Raw genomic sequence first — 20,613 nt, 5'->3', positions numbered from 1 at the left:
ATTATAAATAAATATTAATAAATACCTAGGTACCTAATATTATAATATCACTGACGTCCATAGACAAAATGCCGCCCCTAGGCAGCGTCAAAATGTCACCCCATTAACAGTATTTTTTTTATTATCCTTTCATGACTTCAGTATCTAAGAAACACAATATTATTAACAAAATATATACTTACCAAAAAATTTAATTTAAATGTCATCTATTCTCTACTTCAATAAAAAACATTGCGAGTCCACGGTTTCAGAATTATTTAAAAATGCACCTGACAACTTTCAAAACTCGCGAACGACTGACAAGAATATTTAGATAAATTAATTATGTACCTACCTATAATTCAAATATAACTTGCAAATCTGCACGTGTCATTGCTGGTCATCAAGGAGTGATGGCCAAAGACAACGGAAGTAAACTAGACATCGCAAACCCGACGAAAAAATACAGTTTTGTGACCAGTGAGCTGAATTTTTATAATGGAAAGATATTTCCGTTATTACTAAGTTTAGGTACCTACCTATTCCTATATATATTTAATGATTCTCCTCGATTTTCCGCCCTTCGAGTAACTGCCACCCCCAAGCGACGCTCAATCTGCCTACCCCCACGGGACGTCACTGTATAATAATATGTCTAAATAGACAAAAATTTTGTTTTGTTAAAAAGTTGAAAACTATATCTGGGCCTTCGAATCCAAAGAACTGGTGGTTTTTGTAGCTTTTAGGAAAGGAAAGGAAAGCCTTTTTGCTAGGCGAAGAAGTGGGAAATGAACTTAATGGATGCGGCGACACTCTACCCTGAAAGATCGAAGAGGAGAATCTTTGTCGCTCACAAGATAGCTGTATTTCAGAGTGGTCACGATTATCAGCCATGAGGGAACGATAAAAAAGTGATGAATGATACAACACATTTTAAAAGAACATGTCGTTTATTTCAATTTAATTTGCACAGGTGCAGGGCACAGGGCGCACAGAAAAATTCTTTGAGGATGGGGTTTATTCCGAAAAAAATATCCATAATATTTTTTAAGGGGGTGGGGTTAACAAAACCTAGTACCTAGGTGTCGCTGACTCCAACATTTAATGCGCCTACTAATTATAGCGTCTCATCGGTACAACTGTGGACATCAGCTCACTTTTCCGGATACATTATCTATACCCAGACACTCCACATTTTGCGTCTAGCGATACATACCTGGCCTTCAGGTAAAACACAGGGTTATCGAATATGCGAACAAACGATCCTAATAATATTATTAGGACTGTTTGTGTCATCCGCACTGTTTAGTCGTTTAGACAAACTGAATCAAAATATTAATGAATACCCAGCAGTGATGCCAACCGTACTATAATTATAGTACAATACTATAATAATTTTGATTTCGTGAAAAATGTCAAATACTATAATTTTACGCCAAATATACCAAAATACTATAATTTTAAAGGATTCAAGACGAAAAATGTTCCTGTACTATATATTTTTCAGAAATACTATAATTTTTACACCTTTGTACTATAATCAGCATAGAAAAATATGGCAACACTGATACCCAGATACATAAGTGTCATGGGTCTTTCAGTACGTAACCACCGGCCTTGCGTGTCGTAGAATGCTGAGGAGAGTAAGGCCAACCCGTTAGGAAGATTGTTCGCGCCTAAATTACGATTAGAAAACAGGTAGGTATATAGTATTTTTATTTCGGCACAACTCTAATTAAGTAAATACCTACATAGGTACCTACATATACATAAATGATTTTTTTCTGCTTATCGGTGTGGCTGTGCGCTTTCGTGATATAGACCAGTGCTCTGTAACCGGTGTGCTGTGAGACAATGCCAAGTGTGCCGCGGAGCATTGCTTAAAAAAAAATACAAATACTTTTGTATATTAAACAATACTTTTATACAAATAGCCAAATTTGCATACGTGGTTGGTAATATATTTGAGCACCTGCATATTTAATAAAACAATGCAAGGTCAGAATGAAAATATATTGACGTGTTCTGATAAATTAGAAGGAGTTAAGGGAAAGATTTCTACAAATGTACCAAAGGACCTACCAGATTATTATATTGATAATACAAATACATGGAAAGATGTACATTTAGTTCTTCGTCGTGTATTCTGTTGTTTGTATATTTAGTTTTTTATCAATTAAAAAATATAAATTAATGAAATTTTGGTGCATGGCCCCCACAAGACGGGGGCTGACAGCGCTCTAGCCTGGGTACCCAGGCTCAGAGGTTGGGGGTGGCGTGTCAGGTCAACCAGATAAGTGAGATAAACAGAAATTACAAATTTGCTCTAATAGTAAAAAAAAGTCGCCTGCGGGGATATATTACTACACTAATATTGGTATTTTCAAACATGCGATTGTAGGATACAATTATTTAATATTATTATGTCATTACTCGACAAATAATTATTCGTAACCCGATAACTAACCATAATTCAAGTGGATATATTATAAAAATAAAAAATCGCTAAACATACAATCAGTACCATTCATTTTACCTCTAAGACCATTTAAAAACGCTATTTTAGAGTATGTGGGGGTCCATGTTTTGGTGTATAAATTGTTTTACGTGAGGTGTGCCGCGGAATTCTAGTAACACCTTTAGTGTGCCGTGGGTGAGAAAAGGTTGCGGATCACTGATATAGACAATGAATTCTATACAATACATCTTGTAACATATTATAAAAGACTAAATAAAAAATCGGTGTGTGGACTTATGTACGCGCGTTAGAAGTTATACTTCTTTGGCGTACCTAACAAAACAAAAACAAAACTTGTTATAAACTAAATTCTTCGACTAACTCTTATCTTGTTAAATTACCCACTACAGAAAAAAGACCGCTTATTGGAACGCCGTTGGTTTATTTCTATACACTTTAACTTATATTAATACATAATATAATGGTTTCTCGTTGTTTTTATTTTTAAATTACCAACTGTCACTCGTTGAACTCGTTGAAACTGACTTTTGATCATTTGTTCACGTAAGGAATTGCAAATGGCCGACAATAATAATTTCACTGCCTAGGCAACGGAAAAATTCTAAACTATAATATTATACTGTACCTATAATCGTCACGATTGCATTATCATATTACTGTGGCGTAAAGGCAGTGCGTTCGGCTGATAACCGAACAATCGTTGTTCGAATCCAATCGAGTGCGATTTTTTTCGTGTGAAAAAATAAATTATGACGTGTCACACGCTAAAAATACACTCTGATCTGATTTTCCAAACGCGCCTAAAGAAGTTTAACTTCAAAAATACATTTAGGTACTTTATTATTATTATAATAGGATTCGTATTTTAGGGTAGGTAAAAAAAACATGTCTTATTTTTCCCATCTCTAGTGTTCCAAATTTGAATTATTATTTTCACAATAAACCAACAAACAATAGAAGGTATGTAGTATTTTTTTGTAAACGTCATTGTTTAGATTGCTAAATTTTTTATGAATTTTATCATTTTTCAAATATTTATTTAGGATCCTCTCTGTTAATCCCAGTCACGGTAATATTGTTTTTTTATATTATTACCCATGCTGTGAAAATATAATATTGTTACGTTTACGCAGTCAGTTAGATTGAGATAAATTAATATATTCTTGTACAATTCATAACCTTGTTGTAAATTACAATTATTATTAAATTATGTACGCGCGTTAGAAGTTATACTTCTTTGGCGTAGGTACCTAACAAAATAAAATAAGCCGTTAGGTACCTGAGTCTATTAATATCATAGTGGATTAAGTTAATGAAAACGTACGCGTATCATTTGTGTCTCATATAGCACATGATAATTGTAATTTAATTATTGTATTTGACCAAAACTCATCTTTGCCATATATAGCGGTTTTAATCGATTCAAAAGTGCCCACGATGAATTAAAATTATTTACCAAATCAACATTCACAACATTTATTTATTAATTGATATATAATTCATATTCATTTATAAACAATATTTAAGTACCTAGGTACATAAATATAGCTTCAAATCTTGATACAAAATTTTTACAATGAAAAATATAAATAAAGTTTTATGAATATAAACTGACAGTGTAGAAATATTGGTTATGTTTACAACACGTGCTGTTTCTTGGTTGTATTGAACGACTAACTAAATGACACTTCCGTCACACGCCAAACGTGTTACATCGGCGCGCGCAACTTCGTCATACGCCAAAAATACACTGATCTGTTTTCCCAAACACGCCAAAAGAACTATAACTTTTTTTTTATTAAAACGTCATTTGCTTTTTTTAAATTTACCTACCTATTACCTAACATAAAACGTAAGTCTATGGTAGATCTCAAATCAATTCTATTATTAACATTTTGTCTGTGGTGATACATTCGAGGTCGTAAGAAGGTCAAAGACAAAGTTTCATTTGACATTCGTGACGTGCCTGAGATTGGACCCGCAGACAAATTTAATTTCATAAAGGACAGAAAAAGTGAGAAATTATTTACTATTTAGTACCCAGAGATTGTAAAAATCGATTTTAAGCATACTTTATGTAATTTCAAATCATATATGACATTATTTAAATTGTTTTAAAGTCTTTTTGTGCGAGATTTCTTAATTTGCCGGCCGCCCACTTATTTTTGAATTTCAAAAAAAGAACAATTTTAAATTCTGTTCCAAATTCGAATATTAAATTCTTTATTTGAAAAAGACCAAGTATTACGCAATTTTTATATCCAATTTTTATTATCTTCTCTATAAATACTTACCTACCCATGTTTTTTTTTTTTTTTAATAAAATATACTTTGGACCCAAATTTATAAGATTAAAATACTTGACGTGTTGAATTACTCTGGTTTCAGATAAATCTATTCAAAATGGCAAGGAAATTCTGCGTTGGAGGAAACTGGAAAATGAACGGATCCAAGGCGGAATTAACAGGAATCATTGAAACATTAAAGAAAGGACCATTGGATCCCAACACAGAGGTACTTATGTCAATATGATGTAATATATTATAGCCTCAGGGTTTTTCAAGTGTGTACTACCTTTGTGATTACTTCCCAGAGGCGCTACATAGAAATGTGAATAATTCCAAGAAATATTAATTTAATACACCGATGCACAGTAATAATTATAATGATAGATTCGTATCCTCTGATGACTGTTTTCTTCCTCCTCTTTGACTGTATAATAATGAATACGTGTATTAATTAAGGCGCTAAGTACCAAAAAAATAAAAACTGACATTTTTACAGAAAAATGTTCTACATACCAACGCCAATAACTTCAACTATAGTCTAAGTGCCTCAAGCAAGTCAAAAAAATACAGCAAAATAATTAAATCTGTCGACGTTGTAAGTCCGTTGGCGTGTTTTATTTATATTGGTGTAAGTAGCAGTGCAGTGGTCAACGGCATTCAATATTAAATAGCTGACGATGGTGTGTTGACACTTGCGAGTTCTTAATACCTAAAATTATAGAAGTTGCCGTGATTGCTTCACACTGTAAAACTACATTTTTCAAAAGGTCTGCTTCATGAAATTTTACTGCAATGACTCGGTATTTTGTAACTACAGGCAATACTACTTTTTGGTACTTAGAGCCTTATTTAATACACGTATTCATATGCTCCTCAGTTAGAGTATATCGTGGGGTTGCCGTTAAAATTTGGTAAGCCGATAATTTTGATATTCAGAGTTAACAATGGATTATGTATCTATATATAAATATGTATGGTAGAAAAAAATTCAAGGTCATGCAATATATAGAACATTTTAACCGAACAAAACAGAACATGATAATATGTAACAGAATACGAAGAAACAGAACAGCGATAAATATAACTATGATAATTCAGGACACGGGAAAAATAAAACATTCATATTTTTTGTCATAATCTATCTATTAATTAAATACTTATAAAACTTTTGTTTATAAAATAAATATATATGAATATTTAATATATATCAACACCTTCTAAGTACGTATAAGGCCGTAACTGCAAAATGGTACTTTTCAGTAGTACGATTTTATTAAATTTTTAACACTCTGAAATCGTAATTTTTTAGTTGATTGATACATTAATTGAATTTTTGTTTTTTTGGATTATCATTGTTGAAAATCATTTAATAAAAGGCAATCAAGTCAAACGCAGTTACGGCCTTTTACATAGGAAGTGTCGATATTATGAAAACTGCATTTTGGCCATTCGTTGTAAAAACCTCAATTTATCTTCTTGACTTATCGAAATTTTTAACGTAAGACCTGGCGGCGACACTCGTGTTGTATCTTATCTATGGTTTTCGATTTTGAAGTATTGAAAGTACTGAAACGCTAGAGGAGGGGTTGTAGTTCTCCAAGCCGCCGCCTATCAAAGAATAAGTAATGATTTTGCACTCTATTGCCACTCGATTACTGGGGGGGGTCTCATCCCTTTTTATATGTTAACGTTTTATTCAAACATATTCAAGATTGGTGAAACAAGACTACCGTTGGCTAAATAAATAAAATATTTTTAATATGATGTTACTAGATTTACAATACTTATTCAAACAGCTAAATTTCTGTTTTTTTTCTCCACAGAATTATTAAATTCATTATTTCATTGTACCTAGTGTGACACCCCCGTATGGTCCCCATTTGGGGATGTCTTTGTGTATCTGGAGACGCCCGAATCGGTATCAAAGCCAACAAATAATTAAGCGCTGATTACGAAAATAAATAATAATAAAAGAGCCCAGCCGTTGGAGATTTGCAACGTCGCTTTCTTTTCGACGTCGGTTTCGTTGGAAAAAATCACAAGATGGCGCGCAGATCGCGACAAACAGATCGCGACAAGCAGCAAAATCGCGAACGCGTACATTTCGCCCTCCGTAGAATTAAATTATTAAAAATGTAACCATATAGTATAATAAACGTAAATAAACTCGCCGCTTCCATCACAATTCCGGTGCCTTAATTATCCACCTTCATCCCAAATACAGACGATAAAAAAAGAAAACAAAACACAAAGTGACAGTTGAGAAATTATCACATGCAAAATGGAGGGTAGTGATACTAGTCACTCAAGCATTTTGAATATATTACATTAATTTTAAGACAAGATATACCTAAGTGGCAACACTGAGTTGAGTCCCGTTTAATCGAGGCTTTCGAGCAACTTGGAATGCACAAACTATAATTTGATTGTTTACGGCGTGTTGAAAATCTGTGTTATTATAAATCTATACAACATATAGAAATACGACAATTTTAATATTAATAATGTTATATTTTTCCTAAAATATCAAAGTTCTGTTTCTCCATGCTCTGTTTATTCATGAAACCATAGAACATGCACATAAAGCACTAAGAAATTAGTATTATGCCTGATTTTAGAGGGTACGTCAAACTTTCAAATTGTTATTACTTCATAACATGATTTCGAGACACCAGATGGCGCCACTAAAACTCCCCCGTTGGTTGAAAGTCTTCTTGCATCTTCGCAGATCATGCCAGCATGCTGTAGCTTCGGCGTGTACACTCTGTAGATGCTATTTAGCGACCTTAAATGCCTGGAATCTGGTTAGCTTGAAGAACTGGCAAATCAGGTTGAAATTCACAGAACATAGTTGAGCCAGGTTGAATGCTCACTCTCCAAATAAAAATACTGCAGCAATATTCAACTCGATGAGGAGTGTCTGAGACTCACGTACCAAATGCTACCTATTCGACGCTTGCATTCTGATGGTGCTGCTTTACGGTAGTAAATTGTTTATAATAACTTCCAATGGCCATTGTCTAAACTATTTGACAGTCATGGTATTAAACACAAGAAATACAAAGCGCCTTGAATGTCCACAAATACTACCAATATTGGATACGTGTTCCGTTGAATAAACAAACTTTAATGCATAATGAAATTAACATAAGTATATCGCACCGTGAGTGTAAAACCAAGGCATCTGCAAAAGACATATTATATTGGATATATTAGGGTTTGAAGTCTTCGTTTTGTTAGGAGAAATAGAGATATCTACATTATATGGCATGTTCTTCCAGTTACTTCACATTTACATTATCAAGTTCACGACTTTTGCAGTTGTTTTGCATTTAATCTCAAAGTTGAAGAATTTGCAGATGCCTTGGTTTTACACTCACGGTGCGATATGTTTAAGTTTTCTTTCTCTACATTCGATAATCATACTTTCTTACAGCCACATCTAGAAGGTGACCCACTTCCTTTACATAATTTGTGTTTCCTGGTTTGAAGTCATAATTTGTTTATTTATACTTGACTTTTAATTTCAGGTCGTCATTGGATGTCCAGCAATTTATTTAGAATTTGTCCGCGGACTGTTTCCAGCCAGCATTGGAGTTGCAGCTCAGAACTGTTACAAAGTGCCAAAGGGTGCTTTCACAGGTTAGCTATTAATGTTACATTTATTTATATCTGCTTCCAGACGGAGCATATGGCCGCCAGATTCAGATTTCAAGACGTTCACAACTAGAGATTTACATTATAACAAATATTAACCTCACAAGAGAGAAGAGAATATATTATATAATAATTTTAAAAACCTTTAGTAAAATATTATACAGAAAAATAAAATTTCGAATACAAAATACATAACGGGTCACTGAAAATGTCTACGTCTTTGGGGAGCGCATTGGCTAGTCTTGCACCCCTCGCTAATGGTGCCTGATAGCACGCTTATTCTATTATGGTTTGGTTTAGGCAAGATTTAATTGAATTTAAAAAAACTAACCGGCACCATCTGCAAATTGTATTCTTAGTTCAACGAAAACAAATAAGTATGACTGACAAAGTTTAGTGTGCACTATTTACGTCGAATCTTAACAGCCTATCTCCACCCTTCGCCAGTGACGTCCCGTGAGGGTAGGCAGATTGAGCGTCGCTTGGGGGCGGCAGTTACTCGAAGGGCGGCAAATCGTAGAGAATCATTTGGTATATTATATAGAAATAGCTAATATTATTTGATGTACATGTTGTATAGTAAAAATGGTCTGAATATAATAAATCTGTGTATTATTAAATGGCACAGACAAAACATGTCAGAAATATCCACCAAATAGAGTTTCAGACTTCTGGTGATTTGGGTAATTATCTAACACGATTATTTATTATATTTATTCGCTTTTTATATCTAAATTTAATTTTGTATATTTTAGTGGTAGGTATATATTTTGTTAGTAGGTAATGTATCCATACAATACATTTCTTAGATATTGGAGTCGTGAATGAATGATAAAAAATACTGTATAAAAAAATGGAGCGGCATTTTGGCGCTGCCTAGGGGCGGTATTTTGTCTAGGGACGTCACTGCCCTTCGCCACTGCTGTTTACATAATAATATGAAGAGAGTGGAAGCGGAATGAAGAAGGGGTTCCACTGTGGGAGTGCATTGAAAATATCAGGTGGTTACTTCCGTCCATTGGCCATCGCGTGTCGGCAGGCTGCCTAAGTGATCAGATATCAGCGGTGGCACTGTGAGGCCAAGTGTGGGGAGAGGGTTCAGTGGCGATAGGTGGTGGTAGACTGTTACGATTCGACATAAATAGTGCACGCTAAACTTTGTCAGTCACACTTAATTGTTTTCATCAAGGCTATACTTCAGCTGGGGCATGGTCTAAAAAGATCGTGGCTAGGCGATGCGCGGATTGTGGAAATGACGCGTGCCGAACGAAATATAATTTGTCATAAAAATCCAAAATGCGTCCATTTAATGTTATGTTTATTGTTATATTACTAATAATAATAGTTTATTCATTGACATGTTTTCTTTTTTAAGTACATACGTAAAGTTTTTTAGTCATCTTTACACGATTTAAGAATATTTTCATCCGACGCCATGACAAAACAAATCGACATGCGGACACCTCGACTGTCGGTTTCCGATTGGCGACTAGTGAGAAATTTCGTCGCACCTACTGTTGAAAATTATTTGCCGTTTCACTCAATCACTCACAAATTCCAGTATATTTTTAAAATTCTATTAAACTCTGCCTAAACCAAACCATAATAGATTGAAGAATATTGTTTATATCTAATGTCTATTAGGGTTTACTTAAGCCCTGCCTAACTAAACTATAATAGATAAAAAATATTATTCTATCTATAAAATATCATAAAATTTAATTGTATAATTTTAGATATTTTATAGAAAGATGAGTATTTTTTGACTATTATCTATTATGGCTTGGTTTTTGCAGGGTTTAATTGAGTTTTAAAAACTAACAATCACTATCTACAATTTTTTTTCTTAGTTCAATGAAAACAAATAAGTATGACTGACAATGTTTAGTGTGCACTATTTATGTTGCATCTCCACAGCCTACCTCCACCCTTTGCCAATGGAGGTACATGACCGTCACATAAACGTTATCTATATAGGTAGATAGATTACATTTCGAATCACAAATCAATCTATCTCTTCATTCGTTATATATGTAAAAATTTTTTTTTTGTGTTTCACGCGGACAATGTCGCAGACTGTTTATTGCCAGTAGATAATAATTTAATCGTCGCTGTTCCGAATTTCAGGTGAGATTTCTCCTGCCATGATCAAGGATGTCGGTTGCGAGTGGGTCATCATTGGACACTCTGAGCGCCGTGCCATCTTCGGCGAAAGCGATCAGCTCGTTGCAGAGAAGGTAATGTTAATTATTCAATGACGTCGTAAAAAATCTCTGTAAAATGTTCTCTGAGTCCCCGCAGTTACGAATTTGCAGGAAAATGCATAAAAAACTATAAAAACACATATAAAACACAATCGCAATAGCTCACAGTTTGTCAATTATTACTTTCTATCTTTCAATTCCACACTACCACGCTATTTCTGTCTTTTTCTTTTCTAAATGTGTCCCAATTAAACCCATTTACCAAGTAATTTTGGTTCCCGTTTTAAGCGGATTCGCCCTGAGAGATATTTTTTCGGTCCCAATTACTGTCGGATAACGAGGATCTCCTGTTTTTCCGAAAACTGATTAGACTGCAGTCTGATTTGCAGTTGTGGTCAAATTTAAAAAAAAATATGAATAAATAAGTGAAATAAGTACATAATATTCTTTAATTAAATGGATTGCGTGCGTACTTATGATACGCATGTTACGAAGTGATAGGTGGACCATTTTTGTGTCACGCAAGGTCAAAGTTAGAGTTTTGTATGACAAAGTTTAATAGTAGGTATGTTTATTTACGTATCTTTTATAAAATTGACTGAATTAACAAAAATTCTTCACCTGGTAACACTGGCTTGTTTTATCAGCCTTCTAACAGATTACGAGGCAATTTAAATAATATTTTTATATCTATGTGTGTGAATAAAATAGTCATATTATATTACCTACCTGCAGGGGTATTCTAAATAATTAACACGTTAATACATTTCCGTTATTTTTATAACTCCAAAATAACACAGAATAATATATCACTTGTAGCAATTCCATAAACTAGGCGGTTATCTACAATAATTGAACACAACGCACTGCGTCTTACTTGATTCCGAATGCATATTATTAGAATCAGGTAAGATGTGTTAACTGTGTTACTCAACGACTTTTGACAGCTCGCGGTTGCGGTCATGGGCAGACATCTTATAAAATGTCACGATTGACAGTTATCTTCCTGAGATAATTGACTGCCTGTATTTATCATCTTTTTTTATTGATTTTGGAGTTAAGTGATGTTAGAATGCTGATATTATGTTTAATGCAAAGAAAAAAATTAGGGAACTGCTATTTTGAACTACTATTTACGTCAATTAATTATTTGAAATTGAAAATAAAACATCATTTTCGCAGGTCGTAAAAATCGGTTAACCTCAAAATGAGATTCGTTTGTCATGAGAGTAGTTCATTTTTTTACCGGCAGGTTCGCCACTATCGTTCTACTGAGCAGGCAGATATAGTACAAATCCCAACTGTTGCGTGAAAATTCAGAAGCTTCCGAACTTATTTGATTCATGCATGCAGTCTTGCAACTTGCATGATAATACATGTTTACACGTGCATTTTATTGTTATGGCCTCGATAATGCGTGTTGTCAGCAGTAAATCCATGCACATGTAAACAGGTTATAAATACCTGTCAAATTGTACTATAAAATGACAACATTGCGTCTCGCTTACTCTTGAAGAATGAGATTGCCGAGACAGTCAGTACGTTTACGTGTAAACAGTTATTATCATGATAGTTTAAAACACACACTATTGCTGCAAGTAAATCCATGCACATGTATAGGCGCTATAATTATTTCAAATATCTCTTCTGACTGATATTCTAGGGTGAGAAATATGTGGTGATAATTCTATCACCGTTATAAATCATCTGTCACTAACAAATCTATTGTCATTTTATAATTTGAAGCAAATAGATAATATATATTATTTGCAATTTGCAACACAGTATGCGTGAAACTCCACAAACGATCGTGTAAATTCCCCATTAACAAAGGTGTCTGGTAAAGTGATACCATTTCACCTAAACTATTCACCGCTACTCTTGAGGACTTATTCAGGAAACTTGATTAGGAGGAAAAAGGTGTTCCAATTAATGGGGAGCACCTCAGTCACCTGCGCTTTGCAGATGATGTTGTTATACTCTCACAAGACCCGAAAGACCTCTAAGGTAGAATGCAAGAACTCACGGATGTCAGTCAAACGGTCGGCCTAAAGATAAATGTCTCGAAGACAAAAGTGATGAGGAACTGTTTTTCGGACCCTGCGATTATCTGTATTAATGGCACCCAACTCGAGCAAGTCAGCAGCTATGTCTATCTCGGACAGCAGGTGCCCATAGACGGAAGCATGCACGATGAAATTATTCGAAGAACAAAGCTGGGATGGAGTGCTTTCGGACGTCTGAATAGTATCTTCAAGAGTGACCTACCATTATATCTTAAGCGTAAGGTGTTCAACCAATGTGTGCTACCCGTGCTCACGTATGGCTGCGAGACGTGGACCCTCAACACGATAGATGTCCAAAAGCTAAGAGTCGCACAGCGAGGCATGGAGAGGTGTATATTGGGCATCACGCGAAAGGACCCTAAGAGAAACGAATGGGTTAGGAAGCAGACAGGAGTACGCGATGTAATAGACGTTGCCAAACAGCTGAAATGGAGATGGGCGGGGCACATTGCTCGCCGAAAGGACGGCCGCTGGACAAATGCCGTCATCCAGTGGTACCCAAGGGGCACGAAACGGCCACAGGGTCGCCCTAAAAGCCGCTGGATTGACGATCTGGTAAAGTTCGGCGGAAATACGTGGCAGCGAAAGACACATGACCGAGAGAGTTGGAAGATGCTTGGGGAGGATTTCATCCAGCAGTGGATTGATCCCGGCTGATGATGATGATTTGCAATACCTACTATGATTACCTAAAGATATTTCGTATTCTCTAGTACTCATACGCATTACAAATAGTCATAAATAATTTGTTAATGCACATACGCAAGCGAAGTTGTGTGACTGATTTATTACCATGGCATGTATTTGAATTGCGTAAAGTAACCAAAGTGGTAACGTCTCGCGATTCACAGCGTGACACATTCCAATCGCCAGTGGCAAAGGGTGGTGGTAGGCTGTTAAGATCTGACATAAATAGTGCAAGCTGAACTTTGTCAGTAATACATATTTGTTTTCATTGAACTAAGACTAATAGTAAATAAATTGCAGATAGTTTTTAATATTAAATTAAACCCTGCGTGAACCAATTCATAATAGATAATAGTCAATTTTATTAAATCATACATATATTTCGTCGCCGTAGATGTCAAGGGAGCCAAGCCACAAATTTGGCGAAAATGAGTAAAGCATACAAAAGCATTTTAAAATCATCAAAGATGAGTGGTCAATGGATAACACCATAAAGTATATTCTATGTTGAAAGTTTTACCGTTATATCTTTAAAAACAAAAAAGTTCAACAAAAACATGTTACTTTTCTTGTCACACAAAATCTGCCAAAAAGTGCCTGTTTCTCAGCAATATGATTTTGTGGACTGGCTCCCTTGACATCTACGGCGACGATTTTAGATATTTTATAGATAGAAGAATATTTTTTATCGATTACGGTTTTGGTTTAGGCAGGGCCTAATGAATTTAAAAATAACTAACCAACACCACCTGTAATAATTATGTACGTATTTTTAATCCAATGAAAACAAATAAGTGTGACTAAAAAAGTGTGCACAATTTTTGTCAGATCTCCCATAGCATACCTAAACTATTATGATTTTGCTTAAACAGGGTTTAATTGAATTTTATAAAACTTACCAGCACCATCTGCAATTTGTATTCTTAGTTTAATGAAAACAAATAAGTATGACTGACAAAGTTTAGTGTGGACTATTAATGTCAGATCTTAACAGCCTACCTCCACCCTTTGCCACAGTCATTCGTGGTGGGTACATTGGAATAAAGGCGCTGATCTATAACTTCCAAAACCCGTCAAAAGTGGATTAAATATTATTTTACATATAATTCTTGTAACAAATTATATATCTTTGTTTTGAATGCTTATTTCTGTTTATCCACAGGTAATCCACGCGCTCCAATCAGGCCTGAAGGTGATCGCTTGCATCGGGGAGACGCTGGAAGAGAGGGAAGGCGGAAAGACTGAGGAAGTTGTATTCAGACAGACGAAAGCTATCGCAGATGCCATCGGCGCGGACTGGTCCAACGTTGTCATCGCTTATGAGCCCGTCTGGGCCATCGGTACCGGAAAGACAGCGACTCCACAGCAGGTAATTTAAAAGATTCGAAATCGATTGCTGTTTCTCTGCCGCATTGCATCAGTGTCAAATCATTTTGATAAAATCTGAATTCAGTAATAATATAGTCCAGCGTTTCCCAACCTTTTTTGGCTCGCGTACCACTTGGTAGTACATCACGCTTAATTGTACCACTTTGTAAAAATGATTGTATTTCGAGAAATTTGTTATTCTATTTGCATTATAAATTTTATAGGGTGACTATATTTCCCAGAACTCAATTTATTTAAGTTTAAAAAAAAATCGCTCAAGTGAATGGAGTACAGCGCCATCATAACAGTGACGGCGACATCTCAAGTTACTGATAGCTAACGCGCTAAATTTAATAGTGCACTCTAAAAATACGATATTGATTGTTGGATTTTCGATCATCGACTGTACATATTAACAACTGTACTGTATATTATTAATTAAAATTATGAATTATAGAAAAAATACAATAGTTTAAATGTTATTTTTATGACTGATTTTTTTTTAACTTTTTATGTCCGCCATTACTGATTATTGTTCGTGTACCACCAACTATCCACTCGCGTACCACAGGTTGGAAACCGCTGATATAGTCAATCAATTGAAAGTTTTTCTTAAAGGTGATTTTAAACGATCATTATTGCTATCCAATCAGTCTCCATTTCAGTCGAGCTGTCAGTTGACCTGACATATAAATGCAAAACTGAAACGGCCACTGAAACCAAAACGTAAACGAGATAGGACGGATTTTCTACCAGTTTTCGTATCCATTGCCAGTTAAATTGACGTGTAAATTACTATGTTGCCATATATTTCATGATTGAAATATTATAATTTATTTAAGTATAGGTACTGCATTACACCAACCAATATGATTAGAAAGTAATTATAAAAGTAATATTCATTTTTAGTGGATAATAATTAAAAGATAAAAAAAACTTTTTATATACAGCGTTTTTAAATTTTCTGTTGATTTATTATGCTCAATAAGCTCAAACTTGTACTTGATATGAAGTAAATAAAAAACAAACAAACAAACAAATCGATACACCAGTTCAATAGGGGAACAACTCATAAAACCTTGTTCCGAGATAATGGCGTTTGAATTTTTTGCAGTAATTCTTATTTTAATTTTAAAGCCTTGATTTCGATGAAAGTGTAAATTTTTTTGTATTTGATTTAGTGGAATTCATCAATGCAAAATGAAATTGTACATTTTAATAACGAATTGACAAATAAATTTGATTATATAATGGAATTACTGATTAATCTTAGAAAGGATTATTCGATTTTATGACGCATTGAAGAAATTTTTAATTATTTTTTTTGTTGAATTATAAAGAGAAAACCTTTCTACATCAAATGGCATTCTTAACTCAAAACCTTTAAATTTTGAGTTGTTCCCCTATTGAACTGGTTGTATCGAAATATAGAATACTGAAATGTCATTTTGATTTCCATAGTAACGCACGTATATACATATTAATAATTTAGTTGCTAGGACCACCCACTTAGCAACCAATAATTGTGGATTGGATTACGGATTTCTTCCGAAATAACTTTTCATACAAAACAGAATTAACTGAAAATGAATTCAATTCTATTTAAAGATGGCTAAAAGTATTAAAAGAATGCACGGGGCATCGTGTACTGATATATTCTAAAAATTTCAAATGTCTAGTCTGGAAGTTAGTTAAAAATCGATTGCAAGATTTGTACTGGATAAACATCCACCGGACAAATAAGAATACGAGCTATTAAAAACGTTGTAAAAATACGTAAATATACACCGTTGATTCCGAATTGACCTGGCAACTGAAACTTCGACTGAACGGACAACAGAACTGACATTTAAAAGGACCTTTACCAGGTTGACTACCTCTGGTGTAAACCAATTTAATATATTTATATGTTTTTAATTTCAGGCCCAGGATGTCCACGCTTCCCTCAGAAAATGGCTGGCTAGCAACGTATCCCAGGCTGTCGCTGATGCCGTCCGAATTCAATACGGCGGCTCCGTCACCGCCGCCAACTGCAAAGAACTTGGCGCATGCCCCGACATCGATGGATTCCTCGTCGGCGGCGCCAGTCTCAAGCCTGAATTCGTAAACATCATCAACGCTAAGCAATAAATAATGACTCGCATTTATACTAATCACCGTATTGACTCTGATATAAGCAAGGGTTGCATTAATTCCGGGATGGCGAATTCCGGATTTCTCCCCAATGTCTTGATCTTAAAATCCTGGGATTGAAGATGCTGGAACCTTGGGATTTTAGGATCAGTTTTAATGTTTAAAAAACAAAAAATAAACAGTAAAACCTAGGGTCTGTAATGATTCAATACTTATGGTAAAAATAACATTGACTTAGGTACATGTTAATATTTTACGAAACGGTTGTCCTAAGACCTAATGGCTCAAATAGACTCTATGACGATCGGTCATATAAATGCTGAAAACCCGTTTCTTACGTTGGCGTCCTGTGTCACAGGGTGTCACAGAGTGTAAATACAATGTCATAGCTGTCATACAATATGTATGTATAATATGTCGGAATGGCATAGATATGATCATAGACACTAAATCGCTCTTAGCATATATGTGCCCGATCGTCATATAGTCTATTTGAACCTTAAATGATACTATTTTTCTCTCTGCGTATTAAATTTAGGTTTGTGGCGTTATTGTTTGCTGAAAACCTTAAATGCAAGGCAGGAAATATAGCTCAAAAAAATGACAGTCCCTGGAAGTCGAAGCTCAATGTATGATTAATGTGTCCCATGATACTGTCATATGTATTGTTTGTAATATTGCAAAAAAATAGCCTTCGATTCTAGTCAATATGGTGTTGAAATACCATAGAGTAAAAAAAAACAACACTGAAGCCGTTCTAACCTAAGAGATGGCGTTTGTACTGCTATAGTAAAGGGTGTCTTATGAACATACGAGTACACTTTATTTAATTGTAGTTGGATCGGTGTCCAGAGAAAAACAATATATTGTAATATTTTGTATATTGCCGAATTGAAACATAGTGGTGGACGTAAGCGATTATTGTTTATAACTGCCACTTTGGAAACTGTTTTGACAGTTGTATGTAAATTGTACGTATTACATTTCACCGTAGCGCAGTTCGCCGTGAGCTCTCTAATCGGATAGAGATATAGTATACGGTCATCTCTATAGCACCGAGATTAAAAAATTACACATTGTTTGTGGAGCATTTTTATAGCCGATTTTGGCAAAATTCATGAATTTATGAATGAAAACCTTACGTAACCTAAGGAATAATCCTGTATATCAGATATTTTCAAAATTTGTTTGCTGCTGGCTTCCTGTAAACCGACAAAAATCCGTACGAACAAGAACAGACAAGAATTTTACATCAGTGCAGTACGACCCAAAGAGGTTTGACAGTTTTTAATATCCGACCATATATTTCCGATACAACATTTCACGGTGAAATGTGATACGGCGAACTGCATATGTACAAATTTCCGGATACGGTATTTGACTGTCTATCTATGTATAATAATTGACACATTCTATACTTTTACTGGCAATTATAAGCTATATAATTATTATGAATTATAATGTGAATGCTTTGGTTCCAGTACAAGTTGGACATGTTTCATGTTATTATAATCATGGCAAAATTTATACATTTATTAATGTATTGAATTGACTTATTGAGTGAATCTAAAAATGTGTTGAAATGACTGCAGTTTTTGACAGACGTGGACGATATTATGTTGAAGTTTGCCTCAAGGAATATTGATTTAGTTTAACTTTCATAATATTTAGGCTCCAGTCTTCCGGAGATAAGGTTTCTTTTTGACATTTTCGATTCTAACCAATCGGTAAAACAATCAATTATTCGATTATAGAATGTTATTAATAGCAGCTGTTTGAATTATATTATACAAAATAATTTATAAAGGTCAGAAATATTGATCTATGTTACTTTGAGAGCGTTTTGAATTAGGTACTATTGTGCCGATTGCATATGTGATTAAGAAGACACAAAAATTTACAGCCAAGATTCGTGTAAAATGTCCCTTTGTCTATGAATGTACAACGCCATCTGTTTGTGTAGTTCGTTTAGTTTTTACTCTATGGTTGTTTTTGTTTCAAAATTTTTGTACTCATCAAGTTTTACCTTTATATACCATTAATTATACACACTTTTTGTAATCATTTCAAATAAAAATATTTACAAAAAAAATTCCGTGTTTTTTTTATGACTTGTTTGGATAAAACAAAGAATTTTGACTTCAAATACAGTCGAACTTGGTTATTACGAGGAAGATGGTATCACCGGCCTTATTCGCACTTAGGCGGAGATGGCAGACCGTGATAATTTCATGGCCAAAGAAGCGGGGGTGGGAGACAGAGCCGCACGGTGTATGCTGTTGTTGGTTTATTATAAGTCGTTGATACAGGGTATTGTCGTTGGCGGTGAGTTGGTAATGGTGATTTGGCGGACTGCAAACGTGATGTCGCGGGCTGGGCTGCTGATGCTGGTTGTCCGAGGCGAGATAGTCAGGGCTTGCGGCTTCTTGGCGTGCTGCCGATGCGGTCTTTTTGGCTGGACATCTTGTGGTTTGGGATGCTTATGGCTTGGTTTGGCGCCGACGCGGTCTTTTTCGCTGGAGAATTGGAGATCCTGGCTTGGCTTCGCGTCTGAGGCGAGCAGAGGTGATGCTAGCTGTCCGGCGTCCGATGCGAGAGCACCCTTTTTTGCGCGCGTCCAACTGTCAAATTGCCGGCATCATCGCGCTCTCTGTTTTACCGACGGATTGACTAGTGGCGGCGCGAGCGGCCGTTTTTGACAGACCGCGTCTGTGTTTTGGCGGGAGCGTGGACGAATTCGAAAGTCAGATTTGAGGAGCGGCGGGCTCCGCTCGGCCGAGGGTTGCGAGAACCGCAAAGAGTGGACGTAGGCTGTGGTGTTTTGGGAAAGATAGGATCGGTCCGCCCTTTGAGGTGGTCTCCTATGGGAGACCTTCATCCGGTATCAATAGGACCGTCTGAATTTGTTCGTTATGAGAATTACTCGTTATATCAGAGAATAGGTATTTTTAAATGAGCGGTCACATAACACAAAAAGTCGCAATTCAAACAAAAACAGACAATTAGAATTTTTCCCCGAAACAAGTATGGCATTCATAAACTACAAAAGAAGTTGTTTATTGTAATGAACGCTGGTAGGTACCTACTGATTGCAGCTTAAATTTTTTACATGAAATTTCAACCATAATATGCGTGGATACTTTTTCAAAATTGTCAGTGAAAACACCAATTAGGTAGGTATTTAGACACTTAACTAGTGTTATAAACGTAATCCGATCCCGGCGGCATCGGTCTACGGTCGTATTTTATTGCTTATGGTCGAAAATGTTTTTCAACGATCGACACATCAGTTTTAAGAATATTTTTGCTCGGTATATCTGAGAAGTAGCTCGTTATAAAAGTGAATAAATGTATGGAGAAAATCATAAACTAAAATGTCAACGAATGTTTCCTCGTTACATCCGAGATCTTGCTATGTCCGTGATCGTAATAACCGAGTTTGACTGTAAAAGGAGCCTTATAATACATTGTTTCCGTTTTGACATTTGAAATTATTTAGCAAGCGCATGAAGCATGTTTAAGTTGGTAAATTCCACAAACATAAACATCGCTTAGTTGCCATTCGGATTTTATTATTCACGCCAATGGCGAAGGGTGGAGGTAAGTTGTGGAGATTAACATAAATAGTGCACACTAAACTTTGTCAGTCATACTTATTTGTTTTCATTGAACTACGACTATAATTTTCAGATGGTGCTGGTTAGTTTTTAAAAATCAATTAAACCATAGGTAATAGTCTAAAAATATTTTAT

At 35.2% G+C, this 20,613-nt stretch overlaps 1 protein-coding gene across 1 annotated transcript; it reads left to right on the top strand.

Annotated features, from left to right (window-relative positions):
- The first annotated feature begins 4,405 nt into the window (after window positions 1–4,405).
- Window positions 4,406–18,946, top strand: Tpi (triose phosphate isomerase). The gene is made up of 6 exons (XM_085940613.1): window positions 4,406–4,472; window positions 4,847–4,972; window positions 8,277–8,388; window positions 10,531–10,640; window positions 14,523–14,729; window positions 16,652–18,946. The coding sequence occupies exons 2-6, from the start codon at window positions 4,862–4,864 to the stop codon at window positions 16,856–16,858; spliced, it is 747 nt and encodes a 248-aa protein (XP_085796739.1). The 5' UTR covers window positions 4,406–4,472; window positions 4,847–4,861; the 3' UTR covers window positions 16,859–18,946.
- The last annotated feature ends 1,667 nt before the right edge of the window (window positions 18,947–20,613 follow it).

The sequence above is a fragment of the Rhyacophila brunnea genome, unplaced genomic scaffold (assembly GCF_057557595.1).
Source record: "Rhyacophila brunnea isolate RB1 unplaced genomic scaffold, BYU_Rbru_1.0 scaffold_13, whole genome shotgun sequence".
Taxonomy (NCBI): domain Eukaryota; kingdom Metazoa; phylum Arthropoda; class Insecta; order Trichoptera; family Rhyacophilidae; genus Rhyacophila; species Rhyacophila brunnea.
Note: the sequence above shows the minus strand (reverse complement) of the source record. Positions and strands in the feature narration are given on the sequence as shown.

Bases quoted from the DNA above. Each gene is read 5' to 3' on its own strand.
- Tpi (XM_085940613.1), top strand. From the start codon at position 4,862: ATGGCAAGGAAATTCTGCGTTGGAGGAAACTGGAAAATGAACGGATCC. The intron at 10,641-14,522 runs GTAATGTTAATT...GTTTATCCACAG, and splicing joins ATCAGCTCGTTGCAGAGAAG to GTAATCCACGCGCTCCAATC. The intron at 14,730-16,651 runs GTAATTTAAAAG...TTTTAATTTCAG, and splicing joins AGACAGCGACTCCACAGCAG to GCCCAGGATGTCCACGCTTC.